General features: G+C 39.5%; 1 protein-coding gene across 1 annotated transcript in view; it reads left to right on the top strand.

Annotated features, from left to right (window-relative positions):
* Positions 1–17,938, top strand: part of PRKCA (protein kinase C alpha) — a 159,964-nt gene that overhangs the window by 46,228 nt on the left and 95,798 nt on the right. Inside the window, exon 3 of the mRNA XM_055727561.1 lies at positions 13,952–14,034. Within this exon, the coding sequence (XP_055583536.1) occupies positions 13,952–14,034 (83 nt within the window). The remainder of the gene's footprint in view (positions 1–13,951; positions 14,035–17,938) is intronic.

The following is a 17,938-nucleotide window of genomic DNA, read 5'->3' as shown; positions in this document are numbered from 1 at the left end:
TATCGCGGTCCTGCCCCGGAGCTGCGGTTCACGCAGTTGCCTGACTAATGTCTGCACACCAGTCCTTTCCTGTGCAGTAACTTGGGTTTTAGCATGTAAGTACCAGTAACGTGCCAAGGGGGAATCCTTGCGCAGGTCCCACCAGGAAAGGGGCTGCTCCAGGGCAGGAGTCGGCAGCTGGGGAGGGGGGCACGTACCGGCACCGCTTCATCAAGCAGCGATGCTGGTTTGTGCCGGCGTGAAGCAGGTGGGAAACTACAGACCAGTGGTCCTTCCTGCGGTAGAGAATTTGACAGGCTTGATGGCTTCTGCCCATCTCGCACAGGCAGCCTGTGCCACCGGGAGCCCTTCCTGCACTGGAACTAGACTTTAGTTGTAGCTTTGCCCTCCAGTTTGGAGGGGTGTTTTTACCCAGACTAGTGAAGAAACTAACTTCGCAGAGAACCTTCTATGGAAAGACTCTATCTGGAGTCTTGTCAGCTCTTCACATTCCCTCCTCTTCTCCTGGCCATTTCCCTAAGACACAGTTTACTCACATTTTAACGTTCTGCAATGAATATATGAATGACATATTCACAATTTAATCATGAGAGCTTCAAAGCAAAGTTCCTGCCGCACTGAAAATTCACCTTGCATCCAGGTATTAATGGCAGCTTGATTTCTTACGCAGTAGTTTGTTGATGTATGATACTGTTCTGTATGTGGGATGCACTTTTTCAAATGCTGGAGTCTGAAATTAGTTCTACATTTATTATACCACTTCAACATAATTCATGTAGAATTCATCTGTTTGCATGCCTGTTGGAATCTACTGGAATCTGTTATTTTCCATCCACTTGTGTAACAGTTTCACATTGTTTACAGAGAGAACATGCAGTTTTACATAAATCACTTGCTTTCATACAGTTTTACTGCATTATTTTATTCAACTTTTGAAGGGTTTAAGTACCCTGCAGTCTGGAGCATTAAAAGGCATAAAGTGATTGAAAATAAAAACTGGTTTTGGCTGAAATAATGGAATATTCATAATCAGAATTATTAAACAGCATTTAAGAAGTGTGGGTGAGATGTAATGAATGAGCTGCATTGCATAAAAGGGCATTATTCAGGCTGTTGATTATAAAGACTTAAATATAAATCTTGCATGGGAAAAAGTGGGGTTTTTATCTTGCTCCAAACTAGATATGGAATAATCTCTGTTACTAAACTGCGACCTAAGGAGCAACATGGCCAAGTACAAACGTTGATCTATTGGAACTGAGACATTCAATGGGCAACATTGCATGTCTGAATTATACAACCTGGGAAGGAAGAGATGCGTAAATATAGATTGTAGCGCTGGGAAAACTGTTGGAGAGGTGACTTGCCCCAGGCTTTCCGGATCAACCTTGAGGTTTTGTCATCTGTTCCCAGTTTTCACCTCTTCCCACCACCACAGTATGGGCTTTGTTGCACGGCAAAGAAATCTGATGTTGAAATGCTTTAATTTTGGTATCCCTGGCCTTCCTCTGTGTGGGCTCATGGAAGCTAATCGACAGTACTGTCTGCGTGTGATCCTCTGCCGTGATTGTATGGATTTTCTCGCACTCGTGTTTGTGCGCTTGCATCTGTGGGTGCATGCAGTTCCGTTCTTACACCAGTGTGGTTTGGAAATGTGGGACCTGATTGCAACCAACTGCTGCGCTGTGCTGTGCTGCCCGGTAGAAAGCAGATCCGCATTTCATGCATTGTGTGTCTAGTGACTAACTGCTCCCAGATGTCATTTTGGGGCTGGATGCCAGACTGAGTGTCTGTTCCCCCCCTCAACTCACTGGAGTGCTAGGAAAGCGCTACAGTTAAGCAGGGAGTCTAATGATGCTTACATTTCCGACCTATACTTAATTCTTCCTGGGTAAAAATAAAATAGGTCCATTTTAACTTGTCCAGATACCTAATGGGGTGATGTATACTGTGCCTCTAGCAATATTTTATCTTTTAGAATGAGTAGAGCCAGAAGTACTTCCCTTAGTTTTGGAACAACACAGCATCCCAGGTTATTGATAAGTGCATTGTGGAGTCTTTGTAAAAGACTAGTTTATAACCATGTTAAATGTGTATTATTGAAAGGCTGAATTGCTTTGCTGCACTGTATATAAGAAGGGGGATAGTTAAGTTAGTGAGGAAATAAATAATATTTTATGTCAGAAAAGCTTTAAAGTTCGAAAGAAAGTGATTTCATCAGTTTTTCAAGAAACTTTCATAAAGTTTGTTAACATTTTTAAACACGTGAAAAATAGAGATTTCTTATTTTGCCTGTTAGTAATTTGTGATTTTAAGAACTGTCAACTGAAAGCTCAAATTGTCACTGTTGTTTTCCTTAAGTTATAGATTTGTTGGGCAATTATGGAATGCCTTAATTTTTTCAGTTGCCTTTATGATCTCTTCTAAAGTGCCAATATGTCATACAGTAAAACCTTGAATAAAAGCAGTCTGAAAAGACAGCAATGACAGAAATGGATTTGCTTTGCTTTTGGACTGTAGACCCTTTATGCATGTTCCATGGTGAGCAGGAATGAGTTGCAATCTCGGTTTTGGGGTTTTTTGGTGTTTTGTTTTGTTTGGGGGGGGGGGGGGGGGCGGGTGAGGGGTGTTGCGTCATGGCTTAATGAATTCCAGTCCCTTACTACCGCTTGAAAATTCTTGGCTTGTTGTAAACGGTATTCTCAGATGAACATCAGCTAACATGTCACTGACATTCATGCCTCGTTTTTTACTTAAGCTAAGATATTGCTTTTGGTAAATACATGGGATAGGAAATAATGTTTACCTTTCCATATCATGGGAAGACTACTCATTCAATCTGACATATACTAAGAAATACTGTTTATATTGCTGCGTCAGTGAGCAAGAAAAAACTGCCCAATTATAACCATATGGTGGAAAATGCTTGTATACCATTTTCATAGTCAAGGCAACAAGAATAGCCATTTTTCTTTCTAAGAACTATGAACTGAAACATAGGCTAAATTTGCAGGAGCATTTTGAGATAAAGATCAATTTCTAGGAACTTGAAAAACGTTTCGAAATCTTTGTCAACCATGTAGACAGACCGGAGACATTCCCTCAGTTCTTCTACTTAATCATGCAGGATGGATTGAGTTTTAATATTCATATAGGTTGTTATTACATGGGTGCTTTATCTAGTATAAATCTAGCACAAATTGAGGCTGCTTTGGTGGTTTTGTAGTTCTATTTTTGTGCTACGTGAACTTTGATGTTCTGTGTATTGAGCTAGCTCAGGGAACTGGTCCAGCTAAAACCTAACCCTGCCAAAAAAAATTGACTGCATAAATGTTAAAACACAGAAGCAAGAAGACAGGGCCACTGGTTTTGATAGCAATGTGCCATACGTCAAATTTAAGTGGTCACTTAACCATGACTTAAGAAATCATCACTATGCCGGCTCTGCGTGCTGATGTTGTGTTTCCCTGGGAGTGCAAACGTTTGTGCTGGCAAAGCACTGGGAACCAAGATGCGTAAACTAAGACGGGCTTTACATGAGAGCCTAGTGCTGAATTAATAGATTGATGGGTACAATTAATTCAATTTTCCTGAATTCATGCTCAAAATATACCTTTCACTTCAAAAGTTCCAGTGACTATATGGTGACAGATTCCACTGACGGTTGCTGTGCTGGTTTTTTTGCTGCAAATCTCCCAGCTGAACTACTTCTTTGTTTAGAATTTTTTTCCCCTGTAAATGTTTTACAATGCAAATGTAAATAATTCATTCATAATTAAATGACAAGTTTCCACGGTTTCATATTTCGTTATGTATGTGCTACCTACCTCTGAGTCTACAGGTATTTCCTATAAATACCACTTATGCTATTTTGAATGAATTACTGAAACTTACGTCATTCACTCCACCATGTAAATTTTGATAACTACTAAACCAAAGAAATTAATCGGCTTGTTATGAGTAATGTACCCTTCAAACATACTAGGGAAAAAATCTTCCACCTATTGGCCGACGGTGATTTTCCTTAATTCTGTAATGGGTTTCTTTGTGTGTTTGTTGTCTTACACTGGCAATAAATTTCAGACTGAAATTAGTCTAATGCAGAGTTGTTGGGGTTTTTGGTGTGTGTGTTTTTCTTCCTGAGAGCTTGCAGTTACTTTATGATGAAACAATGTTTTCAGTGACTGATGAGAGTAGGAAAGTGATACTGAAATTTCTAGCAATGACCCTTTAATAAGATGTATGCAACTGGGTAAGACTTGCAACAAATATTGAGCATCTGTTGGGTAACATAAAAATAATTAAAAGAAACAGCAACAGGAAAAACCTTAAACAAAACCTCTTCAATATCCTGATATACTGCTACTGCTGAGACATAATGGGTAGGTCAGGTAAAAAACCCCAGCTTCAGCCCTTTGAGGGAAGTGTCTAAAGTGATTGTCAGTTGGTTTTATTAGTATCCCTCACGTCCAAAAGGAGGTGAATGTTCTCTTTTTCCGCTGGATCCTTTGAAAATTTCAGCCACATCTTTTGCACCTCTTTATTTTAAAATGTTTTTTTTTGCTATTCGAGCCACACTCTTGATAGGTTGAGAGAGGCAGAGTATAGTTATTGCCATAAAAAAAAAATAAAAAATATCTGTGTTGGATAAAAATGGAACTTCTGGAGGGCAGGAATGGTGAGCGGCGTTGACAGTGAAGTCCTAGTTGTCCAAAAATCCTGGAGAGAACAGGAGGCAAGAGGCACGTTAGTGCAGACCAATGCAAGCTGCTGCTGTGTGACACTTGTGACATCCATCCCATCCCCTGCTTCTACTCTTGGCCTGTTCTAGCGGGTCGCTGCCAAGGTATATAAGAAGTAATCTGGTAATCATCTGTCTTTCAATTATAATAACCATTCACTTCAGAATTCTGCATTAAGCAATTGCTTCGCGTAGTATGACACCGGGACCGAGGGCCATGCTGCTGCAGCCACCTGCTGCTGCAGCCACCTGCTGCTGCCCCTGGTGCCCGTTGGTGCTGTTCACCTGTCTTTAATTGCTTCCCTTCGTTAGTGGATTGGACTATTATTTTCATATAAGTTATAAATTAACAGAATTGTAACGTATGTATTAATACCTTTTTTGTGTTCAGGACATTGGAGCTAACGTAGAATAAATTACCGGATCTGAATCTTAATAGTAATTACAATCCTGTACCAAATGGGAATGTATCTGTATCTTCTAACTAAAGACACTATATGGAGCACTGAAAATACCATCATACAATGAATACCGGCAATTTCATTATATCCAAAGGATTTGGTGTGGTGTCAGCAAGAGACTAGATAGTGCCTTTGCAAGGGTTTTTTTGTGACTTTGGGGCACAGTGTGAATATCTTTCATTTTTAATGCAGTCACTTTAGCACAGAATATACCATAGAGCGGTCTACAGAATTCATTAATTGGGCAAACAAAAATGAGCTAATTGTTGCAGTTTAAAGTGCATTTAGATAGCAAGTTTAACTCTTATGGCGATAATCATTGTCATTAAACAATACCAGGTGGGGTTTTTGTGACAAGATTCAAGAAGTTTTTATAATTATCTTTTAATTTATACCTTCCCCATGCTGAAAGGAACTGGAAAGAGCAAATGAGATTGGCTGAAGAGAACAAGGGGTGGCTGGGCTGATGTTTCTGTGGATCAGTATCATGATTTTCTCCATATTTAAATTTATATGATTCTATACCAGGCATAAACGTTAAATGGCACCTACATGCTATTATAACACTTGTTTTGTGAAATTAGATCTTTGATCCTTTAGAAAGAACTGGTGTCTTTTAAAAATAAATAAGTAAATAAGCAAGGCATGAGTTTTTTGCTCTAATACATTTGAAGTCCCATTGCGCTATTTTGGAATTATGATTATGTGAAAGCAAATGTCAGAGGGTTCTATCATCTTTTTGGTGACTTCTGCATATGTAAGTAAATGTAGAATTATGTCATTATCCTTGTTGTATGAGCAGTTCTGAAGTAATTCTTTTATCAGGATTATGTCCAAACAGGTATCACGGGAAGTTTATTTCTTTTAGTGTAGTACTTGGGATATGGCTCTGTTCATGTTTCAAACAGCTTGTTTGCTGTTATCCTGGCTTCACTTCTTCCTATCCTGAAGAAGAATAAATACCATCTTTTGGCAATAACGGAATTACTGTATGGATTGTGTCTACTGGCAAGCGAGGTTCGTTAATGTTGTTCAGTACGTTACAAGGTTTCTCAAACACAACTGAAAGCCCAGACTTAAATTCAAAATATACTAAAATACTTAGCGTTCAGCTTTTGGCGTTCAGATCTGGCATTTCACTTGTTGTATTTGTGTCCATACAAATCATACTCAAAGAAGGAAATGTTTTGGTTTACAGCCACCAGTAGCTTGATATCATTAAATTATGAAGTGCTGAGAAAAAACAAGCTGTAACAATGGTACTAAAGCATTCTAACTTCTTTCTAAAAACCTCACAGTAATACCTTACAGCTGTGCTAGCATGCTTTCTGTATTTCCTCAGTTTTCCATGCTTCGAGCTGTGAATGGATTCAGACGTTGCTGTGAAGCGTGGCGCGGGCTGTGTTAAACTGACCATGTGGGTGATTTAATATGAGATGAAAGATTAAGAAATCGCCTGAGTCGTTCAGATGTTTGTCTTCAGTGCATCAGGCTTCTCATGAGCGAACAATGAAGTTTTCAGCTTGGCTGGCGGGAGGAGCAGCTCTGCCCACGCTGGCTTCTGGAGCTGGGGCTCTGCTGGGCTGGTCCTGGGCTGGGTGGATGGAGGCACCACTGGAAGGACGTGGGGTGCGGTGGCCACTGGGCTTCTAAGAGCAAAGTCATTGTGATTGCTCTTGGGTTTAGAGAAGGTTTACTCACCGAGGACCTCATTCTTTTCTCGTGCTAGGTAACACGACCGGATTCAGTGAGGCTGTGCCCTGCAGAGGGCAGCTACCATGATTTTCCAAAAGCACTTTGCTTTCTGCTGCCGTCCAGGATTCCAGCTGTATTACAAAACAAAATAAAATCCAACAGCTGCATTGTGGGGATCGGTTTCATCTTGCATCCCGTTGTTTCCTACAGTCTTAAAACATGTGCAGCCTGTGCTGCTTCATGCTGCTCACTTTCTCGGCCCTTTATTTTTGCTTTAGGTAATGCATCAGACCGAAGGCAGCTGCTTTATTTAAGACATCCTGTTTCTGCGATTAGGGTCACTGCTGAATTAGTTGCGTTGAAAAATCTGAAGAATGAATGTTCGGCGTTCAACAAGAAACATTTACGGGCTTTTATGTTGTTGAGTTCTTTAATTGAAAGAGCCGTGCTGTTCCTTGCTGATGTGCCTGTACACAGCTACAAAGCAGATTACAGCAGCCACCCGGAGTGTCTTTGTTGCTGGCATACAACATGTTAAGATCAGCAGATTTTTAAACTAAAGTGAATTCAGACTACAGAAGCGATATAAAAAGTCTGTGATACTGGGTCATCTTTTTTGCTGTTACAAGTTCTTGAAATAGCTATTCCAGCACCATTTTTGATAAATGACTTCTGGGTTATTATTCTTTTATAAAATGGGACGCCTCAAAGGAGAGAGATTAATAGCTTTGTGAAACTTTAGCAAGGACTTTACATAGAAATGATGATATCTGTCTTTTTAAAAGTACATCATTAACAAGTAGATTGAAAGTGTGTTGAATAGTTCATATTACGTTAAATACTTTAATATTTTGAAACTGTCAGTTTTGCAAACATTGTGCTATAGTTTTAGGGGAAAAAAACCTTTATCATTTACCTTCTTTTCCCTGTCATGGAAGGCAGAAATGACAAATCTATAGTATGTGCCTGAATATGTTATGTGAGGTATTTTGCTAAATCCAAACTGTTTTATAAACACCTTAAAATATAGCTGCAGGTATATACTCATAATTTTATCCTACAGTACTACCAGCTCCATTGAAGTTGTTTGGGTAAATGAAAATGTATGTGCATTCTCTGCCAGACCTACAGACTATTTGCACACTGTTGTAGATCTTGCAAAGCCAGCTTACCAGCGACATCCATCTGTTTTATACTCAGCGTAAAGGAGTTAATGACCTGAGTAGTTAAGACTATCCGGACGATCTGTATAATCCTTTCACACAAATAAGATATTGTTTCAGTTAAACATTACTTTCTCTTTAATTTTTAAAAATAGGTAGTAGAGATCTCATTTCTGTCCTCCCCTTGACTGCCTTAGCTTAACTGAACTTGACAGAATTGAAAAAGAAAATCTGTGCAGCAAGGTCAGATGTACGAACGTGAGAATACACAAACCAGTTATTGACTGGTAGAGTTGTAGCTTAGAAGTAGGAATCGGCCCTAATTTATCGATATTGATCTCGTGTAGTCTCTGTACTTCAGGGTGGAGTTTCGATGCCTCTTTGAGAAGGTAGTTTGAGTTTTGCAGAACCTGCAATAAAGATAATCCATGAAGCAAGGAATCTGTAGTACTATGCAGATTAGTGCTGTAAAGGTGCTGCGTGACCTCATGGTGTTACAAAAGAGCTTTAAGAAGCTTAGTAGCAGGTTAAGGTGAATGTGGAGAGGTGGTGTTTTTCTTATTGACTATGTTATCCTGGAAGAGGCTGTATCTTGCTGGGCTGTAGGCTGTTTTAGTGAGACAAGTGTTGTAAATGCCAAGTGGAAAGATTGCGTACAGCAGTTGTAAGTGTTAGCCTCGGTACTCTCTTGAGATAGCACTCTCTTCTAGATGGGATGAAACACTGGCAGAAAAACTCGCAGATTTGTTATAAATTATATATGTTGAAAAAGTTAGGGTAATGTAATTTTCCAAAATTCCCTGTGGATTCAGTAACGCTAATAACATTCAGAGCTAGCGCTGCTTCTGACTTGTGTCTGTTTGTAATCTATGGCCTTGTTTATATTCAATATAAAATGATTTTCATTTTTTTTTTCACAATTTATAACAGATTCAGAGAAGGAGAAAGACAAGTATTGCTAAATCCTAGCTAAATCCTATTTAATTGTTACTCTTCTTGCTCTGGAAATAGCTTCTGTTCCCGAGTTAAATTAATTTACTAGGACTAGATTAAAACAGTACTGCTTATTTAAATAACAAATGTATTTGGTATTTAAACTATTTGTCTGTTTTGAGGTAGTACCCTATTTCCATTTAATGTAATAGCTATATTTAATCTTAGAATGAACTAATGCATGCCATGTGACAAATTCATTCACTGCTTGGTGTCGTGCAGAAAATACAAGCCAGCCAGTAATATGGGCCCCTTGGGAAAATTCTGTGGCCTCACCGAATATGCAAAGCATGTGAAACAGGAACATAAAAATTACGCAGTGCTCCAAGCTACTGGAGAAGCCCTTAAATTTCTCTAGTATCCTCTGAGAGTAATGCAGAGAGTGATTTCATGCTTGGTTTATTTCTGTTGTAACTCCTTACTCCAATTCAGAACAAATTTTTGTTCAGAACCCAACAACAAAACCCCAAAGCAGAAACCCAACCACAAATACTGGGTGCACATGGAGCTATTTCCCCATTGCTGCCCATCAGACCCCTTCTAGCGCTTCCTTTGCAAGAATCGATGCTTGAAACCTGGACGCAAATTACGCAGGCAAGAATATGTATATGTGGTGGTGGTGGTCAACTAATTACATCTTAACAGTTTGGCCATGGCATTAAAGTTTATTTAGATGGGAAGATAATACATGATTTTTATGGTGGTTGGGATTTTCTAAAGCTAACATTTCAGTTGGGAGAATAGTCTTGAGCATCACAAAAATGAGTCAAAGATGACTTGAAGAAACCTCGCTGATTACAGGCAATAATAATAACTGGCAGTTCAGTTAGATTGTCTTAGAAATATACTGTCTCCCCCTTTTAAGTTTGCCGCTTAATTTGTTTTACTGAATAAAGAAATACTGTGGTGTGTGGTGTTTGTTGGAAAGGCTCATCTAACCTGTTGGTTTTCCTCCAAAAGTGGGAGTATGAAAGTAATTTTCATTTTTTAATATCGGTTGGACTTTTCTTATTCCAAATGGTAAAGTATAGGACTTTTGACATTTTTGATCCCGGTTCTTTGTGGGTTGTAGAGCGCTTCAGGTACATGGGTGACTGGATCTCAACAATGGCTTTTCTCCTTTACAAATCATGTAATAGAGAAGATTGCATCTGTTATTTGTTATTGTAGTATTTCATTTCTGTCTCATCAGTCTGTGTCAAAGCTACTAGAAACGTATTTTTCTTTAGCAGATAACTCTCACCTGACAATATATCATGATAACCTTCACTTATCACATAATTCAGAAAAACAGTTTGAAAATTGCAGCAGTGCCTTGTAACTCTAAGTGACTGATGACTATATATATTATTAATAACAACATATTTTTCATGGTATTGTGCACCAACAGAAAAGTGTTGGATAGAATAAATTACCCTCCATTATGTATCATAAATCCCACAATCATGTAGTGCATCTTCTGCTTGTTTGCTTTGAGAACGCACTGAGTGCTTCTCACCACATTCTTCCTTTTTTTCTTGATAGCCATTTAGCATTTTCTGCTCTCCGCAGCATTGCTGGGAGGACGGAGGGCGAGGGATCAGCCTGGTAGATGCAGCATGCCAGTGGAGAACTAGCAGTCCCTCTGGTTTTGCCACACAAGGCCTGTTTTGTTCTCTCCTTTCCTCCCTGTGCCCCCCCCGCCCCCCCGGGCTTCTCAGAGGGTGTTTGTCTCCTGCAAGCCCTGAGCTAGGAAGGATGGAAGCTCACAGCCGTATTATATACACCACAGATCAAAATCAGGCTGTCAAAACAGGAAAATGCCTCAATAATTTTCTTTTTCATTTTAACTGTCAGCCTCAAGATACTACTTGCTCTCAAGCTACTATGCATAATGTGTGCCAGCTCCCTTCTACTTATACTCGTCTTAAAATGTAAAGCAACAAATTTTCTGGCAGTCCCCTCAAAGTAGTGTAATATAACTTTCGTTACAAGAAGGTGGTGAACATAATGTGACTTCTTAACAGCTGCAGTAAGCGATGTGAGGCTATTAACTTCTTTTCAAAACAAGTAACAAGTGAGAGGTTATTTTTCATCTCTATTCCTAAAATAACGGCGTGTTATTTTAAGCAGGCAACATTTTGCTTGCACTTACCTGAACTAATTAAATCTTTACATGAATTCTCTAGCTCTGTAATGCTTTATAAAATTAAGAAAACTTTAAAAACTAATGCTGAAATACACTCTTAACGGCTGGATTTCAAAATGAAAATGTGGATGTTCAATGTTATGTATGGAAATGATGGCTGCTAACAAAGGATGTTAGCTGACCCTCAGTTCCCTTTAGATTTATGATTCCATGAGAGCTGCCTATTCCTTTGTTTATTTTTTTGTCAGACTATTTGGTTCCCATCTGAGTATTCTCAAAAGGTGAGACAGGTCTGATGCTTTCAAATTGCCTACTAAGGGACCAGCTTCTTTGCAGGTAGGCAACCCATCATAAGTACAATTGGGAAATAAAGGAGAAAGAGTTGAGAAGACTCTCCATGTTGAGGTGCACACAGCAGTCTATTAGTAGACTGGGCAGAAACGTTTTTAAAAGTTGAGTAGCCAACATCGGTAATCAAAGCCTTAATAAAGTCCCTTTTTTTTTGAAGTGTAGCTGAAAGTTCAAAAGGACACGTGCTGTCTGGTTTGCTTACTTTGGCAGCTGAATTGGAGTTTCCATTGTAGCGTGATTAGCATTGTTGTCACGGAAGTTAGCAGCTGAAGTTCATAACCACAGACCAAGGCTGTAGCAATGAGTGGTGCTGGTTTTTCTACCTATCTTGACACTTATGATCTATCATATTAAAAATAAGGTCAACGTTGTCTCTAGTTGAATGAATGTAGCACACTACGAGAGGCTGTCAACTCAGACCTAGGAAGTGACTACAGTATTTTATAAATATTGCCCCAAAATAGATCCCCAGATGTGCAATTTTTGCAACACGCCCTCCTGCTGGGCAAAGGCAGTGTTGGAATAGCCTAAGATCCTAATTTGAAAAACAGACATCGGTAAAGGAGTTCTGTTCTTCAGCCTTTCCAGAGATATTTCTCAGATCTTTTGCATTGATGATTGTGTTGCGTTTTCTAACTGTATGATCACTGTGTACAAAGTAATTATTAACTTCTTTGTTTCCTGAAGGATGTAATGAGATTATATTTTTGCATGTGACTTACCCCTGCAAACATAAATCAGGCTATTGTCTTCAAGAGGGGAAGGTTTGAAACCAAAAATACAGTTTGGAAGTGAAGCATTTTTCCAGCTGCAAGTAATATTAATAGTAATTGCCACTAAGTGATCTTTCAGTTGGTAGAAACAAACCATCAAAATGATAATTGTAGGATTCATTGGGGTTTAGGTTGATTAACAAACCAGACAACCAAGTGGGCAGCGTGCATCGAGCCAGAGCTCTGGCTCATGTGAAGTCGGCATAGCTTATCTGCAATCGGTGGAGCAAAGCCCGTTTTATTCCATTTGCCCAAAGAATAAACATATGCCATGTCAGAAATAGAACAGTGGGAAACAATTGCTGCCTGGGATGCTGATGAAAGATAGCTGGAGAAACATGTGAGGGTGATCAGACTTGGTTAAAGTCAGCGGCTGACTGAAGGATGGAGGTGAGGCCAGCCTGGCACGATGGTGGCCTCATGGATGTGTGCTGCAGTGACATAAGGTGCACTTGGTAACATCTTCCTCAGCTGTCTTCATTAGGTGAAAGAAATTAATACACCTTTTAAACGGGGAAGAGAACTGTTAAAGGTGCCGCATGAAATGAGCTGCTTAGAAGTACTGACATAATTTGATTTCGTTATCACTGAAGTTGAGGAAGCTCATGCAATCACAATCAACTGAACTCTGTTTTGTTATTTAGAAGTGTCCCTTGAAATAGTGTACTTTTACGTATTGGAAATGAAAATTTGAAGTGGTCAGGGAATGTTATCTGTAAAGAAATTGTGAGTTACTTATGGATCGTTCATTATAATCTCCCAACTCATTGCTTGACGGTATGCTTCACAATCTGAAATCTGGATTGTTCTGTTTTGTTGGAATGCGGACCAATTTTGAAATATCTGAACTAAGCTTAACGTTAAGAAAGAACCTGTAGTGAGGGTAAAAAGTAAAATACCTGCTTCTCAAAGTAAGCACACTCAAGCAAATTGTTCTTTCTACGTGGTTTGGGGGGACATGCACAACCTATGCTGTGACACAGCCTGTAGCCTTGGTCACCTGACATAATTAAATTAAAAGAAGCTTTCCTTATTTCCAGAAAGAAAAAGTTCTTTCAGGTCATTCATAAATTTTAAATGGCAGTCATATTGTAATCAGGAGCTAATTTTCTTTTCCCATTATCTCCTGCCATTCTGTGATACGGGAACACTTTGTTCTCTACAACAGTCTTCACTCAGAGCTTTAGTTTCTCACAGAAGTAATTAACTAGTAAAATCACTGGATCTTCGTAGACATGTTCACCCAGGCATGCAGGTGGACACATCCCGTACCCAAGGATGGGTTTTGCTCCAGTGACAGTTCCCGTTACAGAGAGGGATTCAGATTTAGGAAATGTGGCTTCTTAGAATTGTCCATCCCACGCTATGCTTTAACACTGTGTGCTGTCTTAAACAGTAAAAATTTATCATTTGGTAGAGTCTTGATTTTTAAATGCACATGTTTATCTTCTCTTTAATTATATTGTTTACTTGATGTCTGCCTTCCTCGTGCGTCTTTATTTAACATTAGGCTCTGCTTTCTTTCATTGACTTGCAGATGAAATATTGGATTGTAAGTTTCATTTCCTCTGTAATTGGTTACAACAGAAAAAAAATAGTAATTTAAATGATGCCATTCTAACTGTTGGTTTCCCTTCTCTCACTAGTTTGCTGTTTTGTGGTTCATAAGAGGTGCCATGAGTTTGTTACCTTCTCTTGCCCGGGGGCTGACAAGGGACCCGACACTGATGTAAGTACATCGACATTTCATACGCTGCTTTTACACGGAGTTTGCTGCTGTTTCACCGGTGAGAATGAATTACAAACAACATCAATAGGCTCTTTATGATAGATAATATTAGTCTGAGGGGTTTTTAACAGTTCTGAAGTGTATATTTATGGACAGTAAGGTCTATTTTTGGTAAGAAAAGTGGCAATGAACGCGTGACTAAGAACAATATCCTTCAGAATGTGACAATCCTTAGGTGTTTATCCAAGTGTGAAGCCAGCGTTTTACTTTGTTGGTTGCATTTGATATTAACAATTTCCAGGAAAGGCTGAGGCTTTTTCTGAGCTTTCTTTGTATCTTATCTTATCTCAAGGTGTATCTTCAGAACTAACTCTGGCCCTTGTCCTCTCTGCACACGAGGATCTATAGCTGCAGTCAGATGACAGTTTAATCTTGAGCCAGCTGGCTTATCTGAGGCAGGTTATTGAAACAATTATGTTCATTCTCGAGCTGGTGTACCAGTCGGGATACACCCGTTCTGTCCTGCTCCGTCAATATTTCTATATACATGTAGCATTTTTGGTCAACGAGTTTTCACTTTCAACACATCGGCTTACACGGTGAGACACATGTACAAGAATTTTGTATCACCCTGCTGAAATAATAAACTAAACGTGTTTGTTCACATAAAAATAAAGTTTCTTTGGGTTTTATAAATAATACTTTACAGTGAAGTAATTTAACATCTGCTTATGGGAACAATACATTCCAAGTGTTCTTTGTCTGGCCGGCCCTGTTTTGTTTCTTACAACATATTCATGCTCTAGATTGCAGGCTATTATCTCCTCTGATGAAATGCACCAGAAGACTTCTCTTGCTCATTTTTAATGAGCTTCTCATGAATTGTTTTAATGTGCTAGCCATGAGATCAATGAACAATGTATGGGCAGAAGCCACAAGGGTATTTGGAAAATGTGAGATGTTAAAAGTTTTCTTATTTTTAGGTTTAAATACAGGGAAATGGCGAAGAACTGCGAAGAATTTTTGAAGTGGTTTGGTTTTTAAACATTTAACATAATCTAAATTTAGGTACATAAGAAAAGTGCTTATGTTAGGAGTGTAGTTACCCTACTCGGTTTTCCCTGTTCAGCTGATAGTCACCTCCAGAGAGCAAACCAGGTTGGTGCTTCTCCACTGGTCGCAGGGAGAGTTAGTGGGGGCAGATCTGACAGTCCTGTGGCAGCACACTGAAGGTGATGACAGAGACACTGCTGTCCTCGACATCCATCTCATCTCTTCCAAACTTTCCCCTTGCCCAGCCCCCCGTTATGGAGAGGTGAACATCTCCTGGGTCTGCTCCTGAACAGTACCTTTCCCCAGGGATCACCTGGCTTCAATTACTGCTACTTTGGTGACTGTTTACAATGGAAGAAGTTTCACAGTACTCAAAATATTGCTAAAATCAACAGAATGATGTTAAAAACGTAATTGTAACAGAAGCCTTTCTTTTCACCTTTCCATCTTTTTCCATATTCAGTTCTGATAATTCATGAAATGCGCTGTTATTTCATCGCTCTCTGTATCTCCAGCCACCTTTCTTTTCCTATTCACTTTTCTGCGCTCAGCTCCTCATCTCAAACTTCCTTCATCTTTCATCAGCTGCTCCTGCTGCAGCCCTGGTTGCTTGTTGCCATTTAAGAGCCGTGACAACCCCAAAAACATTGCTCCAACAGTGAGATTCGGCATATCTAAGCTAAGGGCCCTGCTACGTATGGATGCAGTCACCAGAAGTTATGGACATCCACAAATCACGTCAGGGAGTAAGATTCCAAAAGTCAAGATTCAAACACGGAGCAATTACGTTGATTACCTGTGCAAAGAATGTGGATACTGCCAAAGGTTCGTTAAGCATGTCGAATGGGACCAGGGCATCAGAAGTGCCAGTGCAGCCACGATGCATCCCTCAGGAGTTATTCCAGGCTCTACATAAAGCATCTCTTTCCACTTAGCATAGGGCACAGCTTTCTTGAAGTCACTTGACTGAGCTGAGGTCAATGGTTATGGCGAAAGTCAAAGGAAGAGACTTTTGACAATAACGAGGTAGGCAGAGCACTCGCGTGGAAGCCAGGGCAGGGGCATAAGGCATTCACCGAGCGGGAAGGCAGCCAGTCCTCAGGCTGGCCTTGCTCCGTGTTCCTTAGTGCATTATTCTGTCAAAGGAGGCTACTATTAAAGCAATCATGAAGGCAGGAACAAGAAACCCAAATTATTCTTCATACCTTTCTTTTTCTGAAAGTTCTTGAATTTTTAAAGTTTTGAAGTGAAGTGTGGAGATTAGCTCTGTCTATTAAGTGTAACAGTTAAAGCAGTCTTTTGGAATTGGAAATTGTACATTAGAAGTGCCTAGAGATACAGAAAAGCTGAAATCCAGGTCTCCCCCTGTCCGGGTGAGTGTCCCCATCACTGAACTGTCATGCAGAATGCAGGTGGCAACACCTACTCTCTCCCCATGTCCTGCTTCTAAAAGAAAGTAGCCATAGCCACCACTTTTTGTTGCGGTCCAGATGCCTTCAGGTATAGTTGAACCATTTCCATCCCACTGGATGGCATTTGGGTGATGCTCGGAGCTCTGTAATGCTCCATACACCTTATATATTGTGTACGTGGGCAGTGCCAGTACCCGCATTGCACGGAGCTATCTGCTACGGGACCTGCTTTCCTAGAAACTCTTACCTCCAGTTTATTAGGCAAAATTTGTGTATCGGGTGAGTGGCTGCTATTACCAAACTGAGTAAAGGTCACCAGTACCAGCTGCGGACCAAGGGAGGCAACGTGCCAGGTTCATCCCGATGCGTCTGCCTGTCACTGCTTTAGCAGCACCCAGGCGAGGAGAAGTGTCGGTGGCAAAATACCCGCTGGGCATCGAAGAGCCAGAACTTCATCAGCAGTCTGGACAATTACAGAATATCTGTTTGATTACTCATTAACATAAGCAATACACTGTTGATTTGCTTCAGTCGGTCCTAAAACACAAGTAGCACAATAAAAAAAATAAAACCAAAACAAAACCAAAAACCCCAACAGCCTAGTTTTTACAACTGGTGCTCAATTGTGATGTAAGATGTTAATGGAAGTTATGGGTGATTGAAAATTTTAGTGGTGACGCTCACAAGCAGGTCTTCTGTGTTTATAATGTATGGTTTGAGTCTTGAGAGTGTTCTTGATTAATTGTTTTGAAACTTCAGGGTTTTTTCTCCTGAAGTTCATAAATGAGAACACACATTTGTGTGAGGCCATTTAATTTTATCGAGAATCTCTTCATGGTGGTAGAATCTGTTGTGTGGCAGGTTGTTAATAATATTTAATATTGCTGACTGCCTTTTGTGACTTTTGGTTTTTGGCCTCGGTGATTAAATAAATCAGCCTAATGCTTTATTTTAGAAATGGGGTTACCAAATGACCATTTTCAATACTTACACGGAAGTGATATGACAAAAACAATTTGAAGATTAAAAGCAAACAGAAAATAAATGTTTTATTAAAATTGTGATACATTAGTGGGTCCTATTACACAAAGAGGATTGTAGAATCTTACACTTTTAATTTACTGAAATGTTTGACTATAATGTCTACCCTTTTACAATTCAGTAACTTATTCCTGAGTTAGCACAAGCTTTGTTCTGAAATGTAGCGTGCTATAAAGCTTATCATAATAATTGGCAGAGTTTTAAATACTAAATAGTCCTTTTCTAAATTATGTCATGCAGGTGCACAATTAATTTACATACTCAAATTCTCCAGTGTTTTTGCGTGATGTAACCTTTCCATTAATTGTAAGAGTAATATTGTAATTAATAAAACATTTTTTTTCCAGAGTAATAAGTACAAATTATAATAAATATATGGTGTGATATTTATTGCATCT

This window comes from Falco cherrug, chromosome 1, assembly GCF_023634085.1.
Source record: "Falco cherrug isolate bFalChe1 chromosome 1, bFalChe1.pri, whole genome shotgun sequence".
NCBI lineage: Eukaryota > Metazoa > Chordata > Aves > Falconiformes > Falconidae > Falco > Falco cherrug.
The sequence above is the reverse complement of the archived record's forward strand: the minus strand, read 5'-3'. Positions and strand labels throughout refer to the sequence as shown.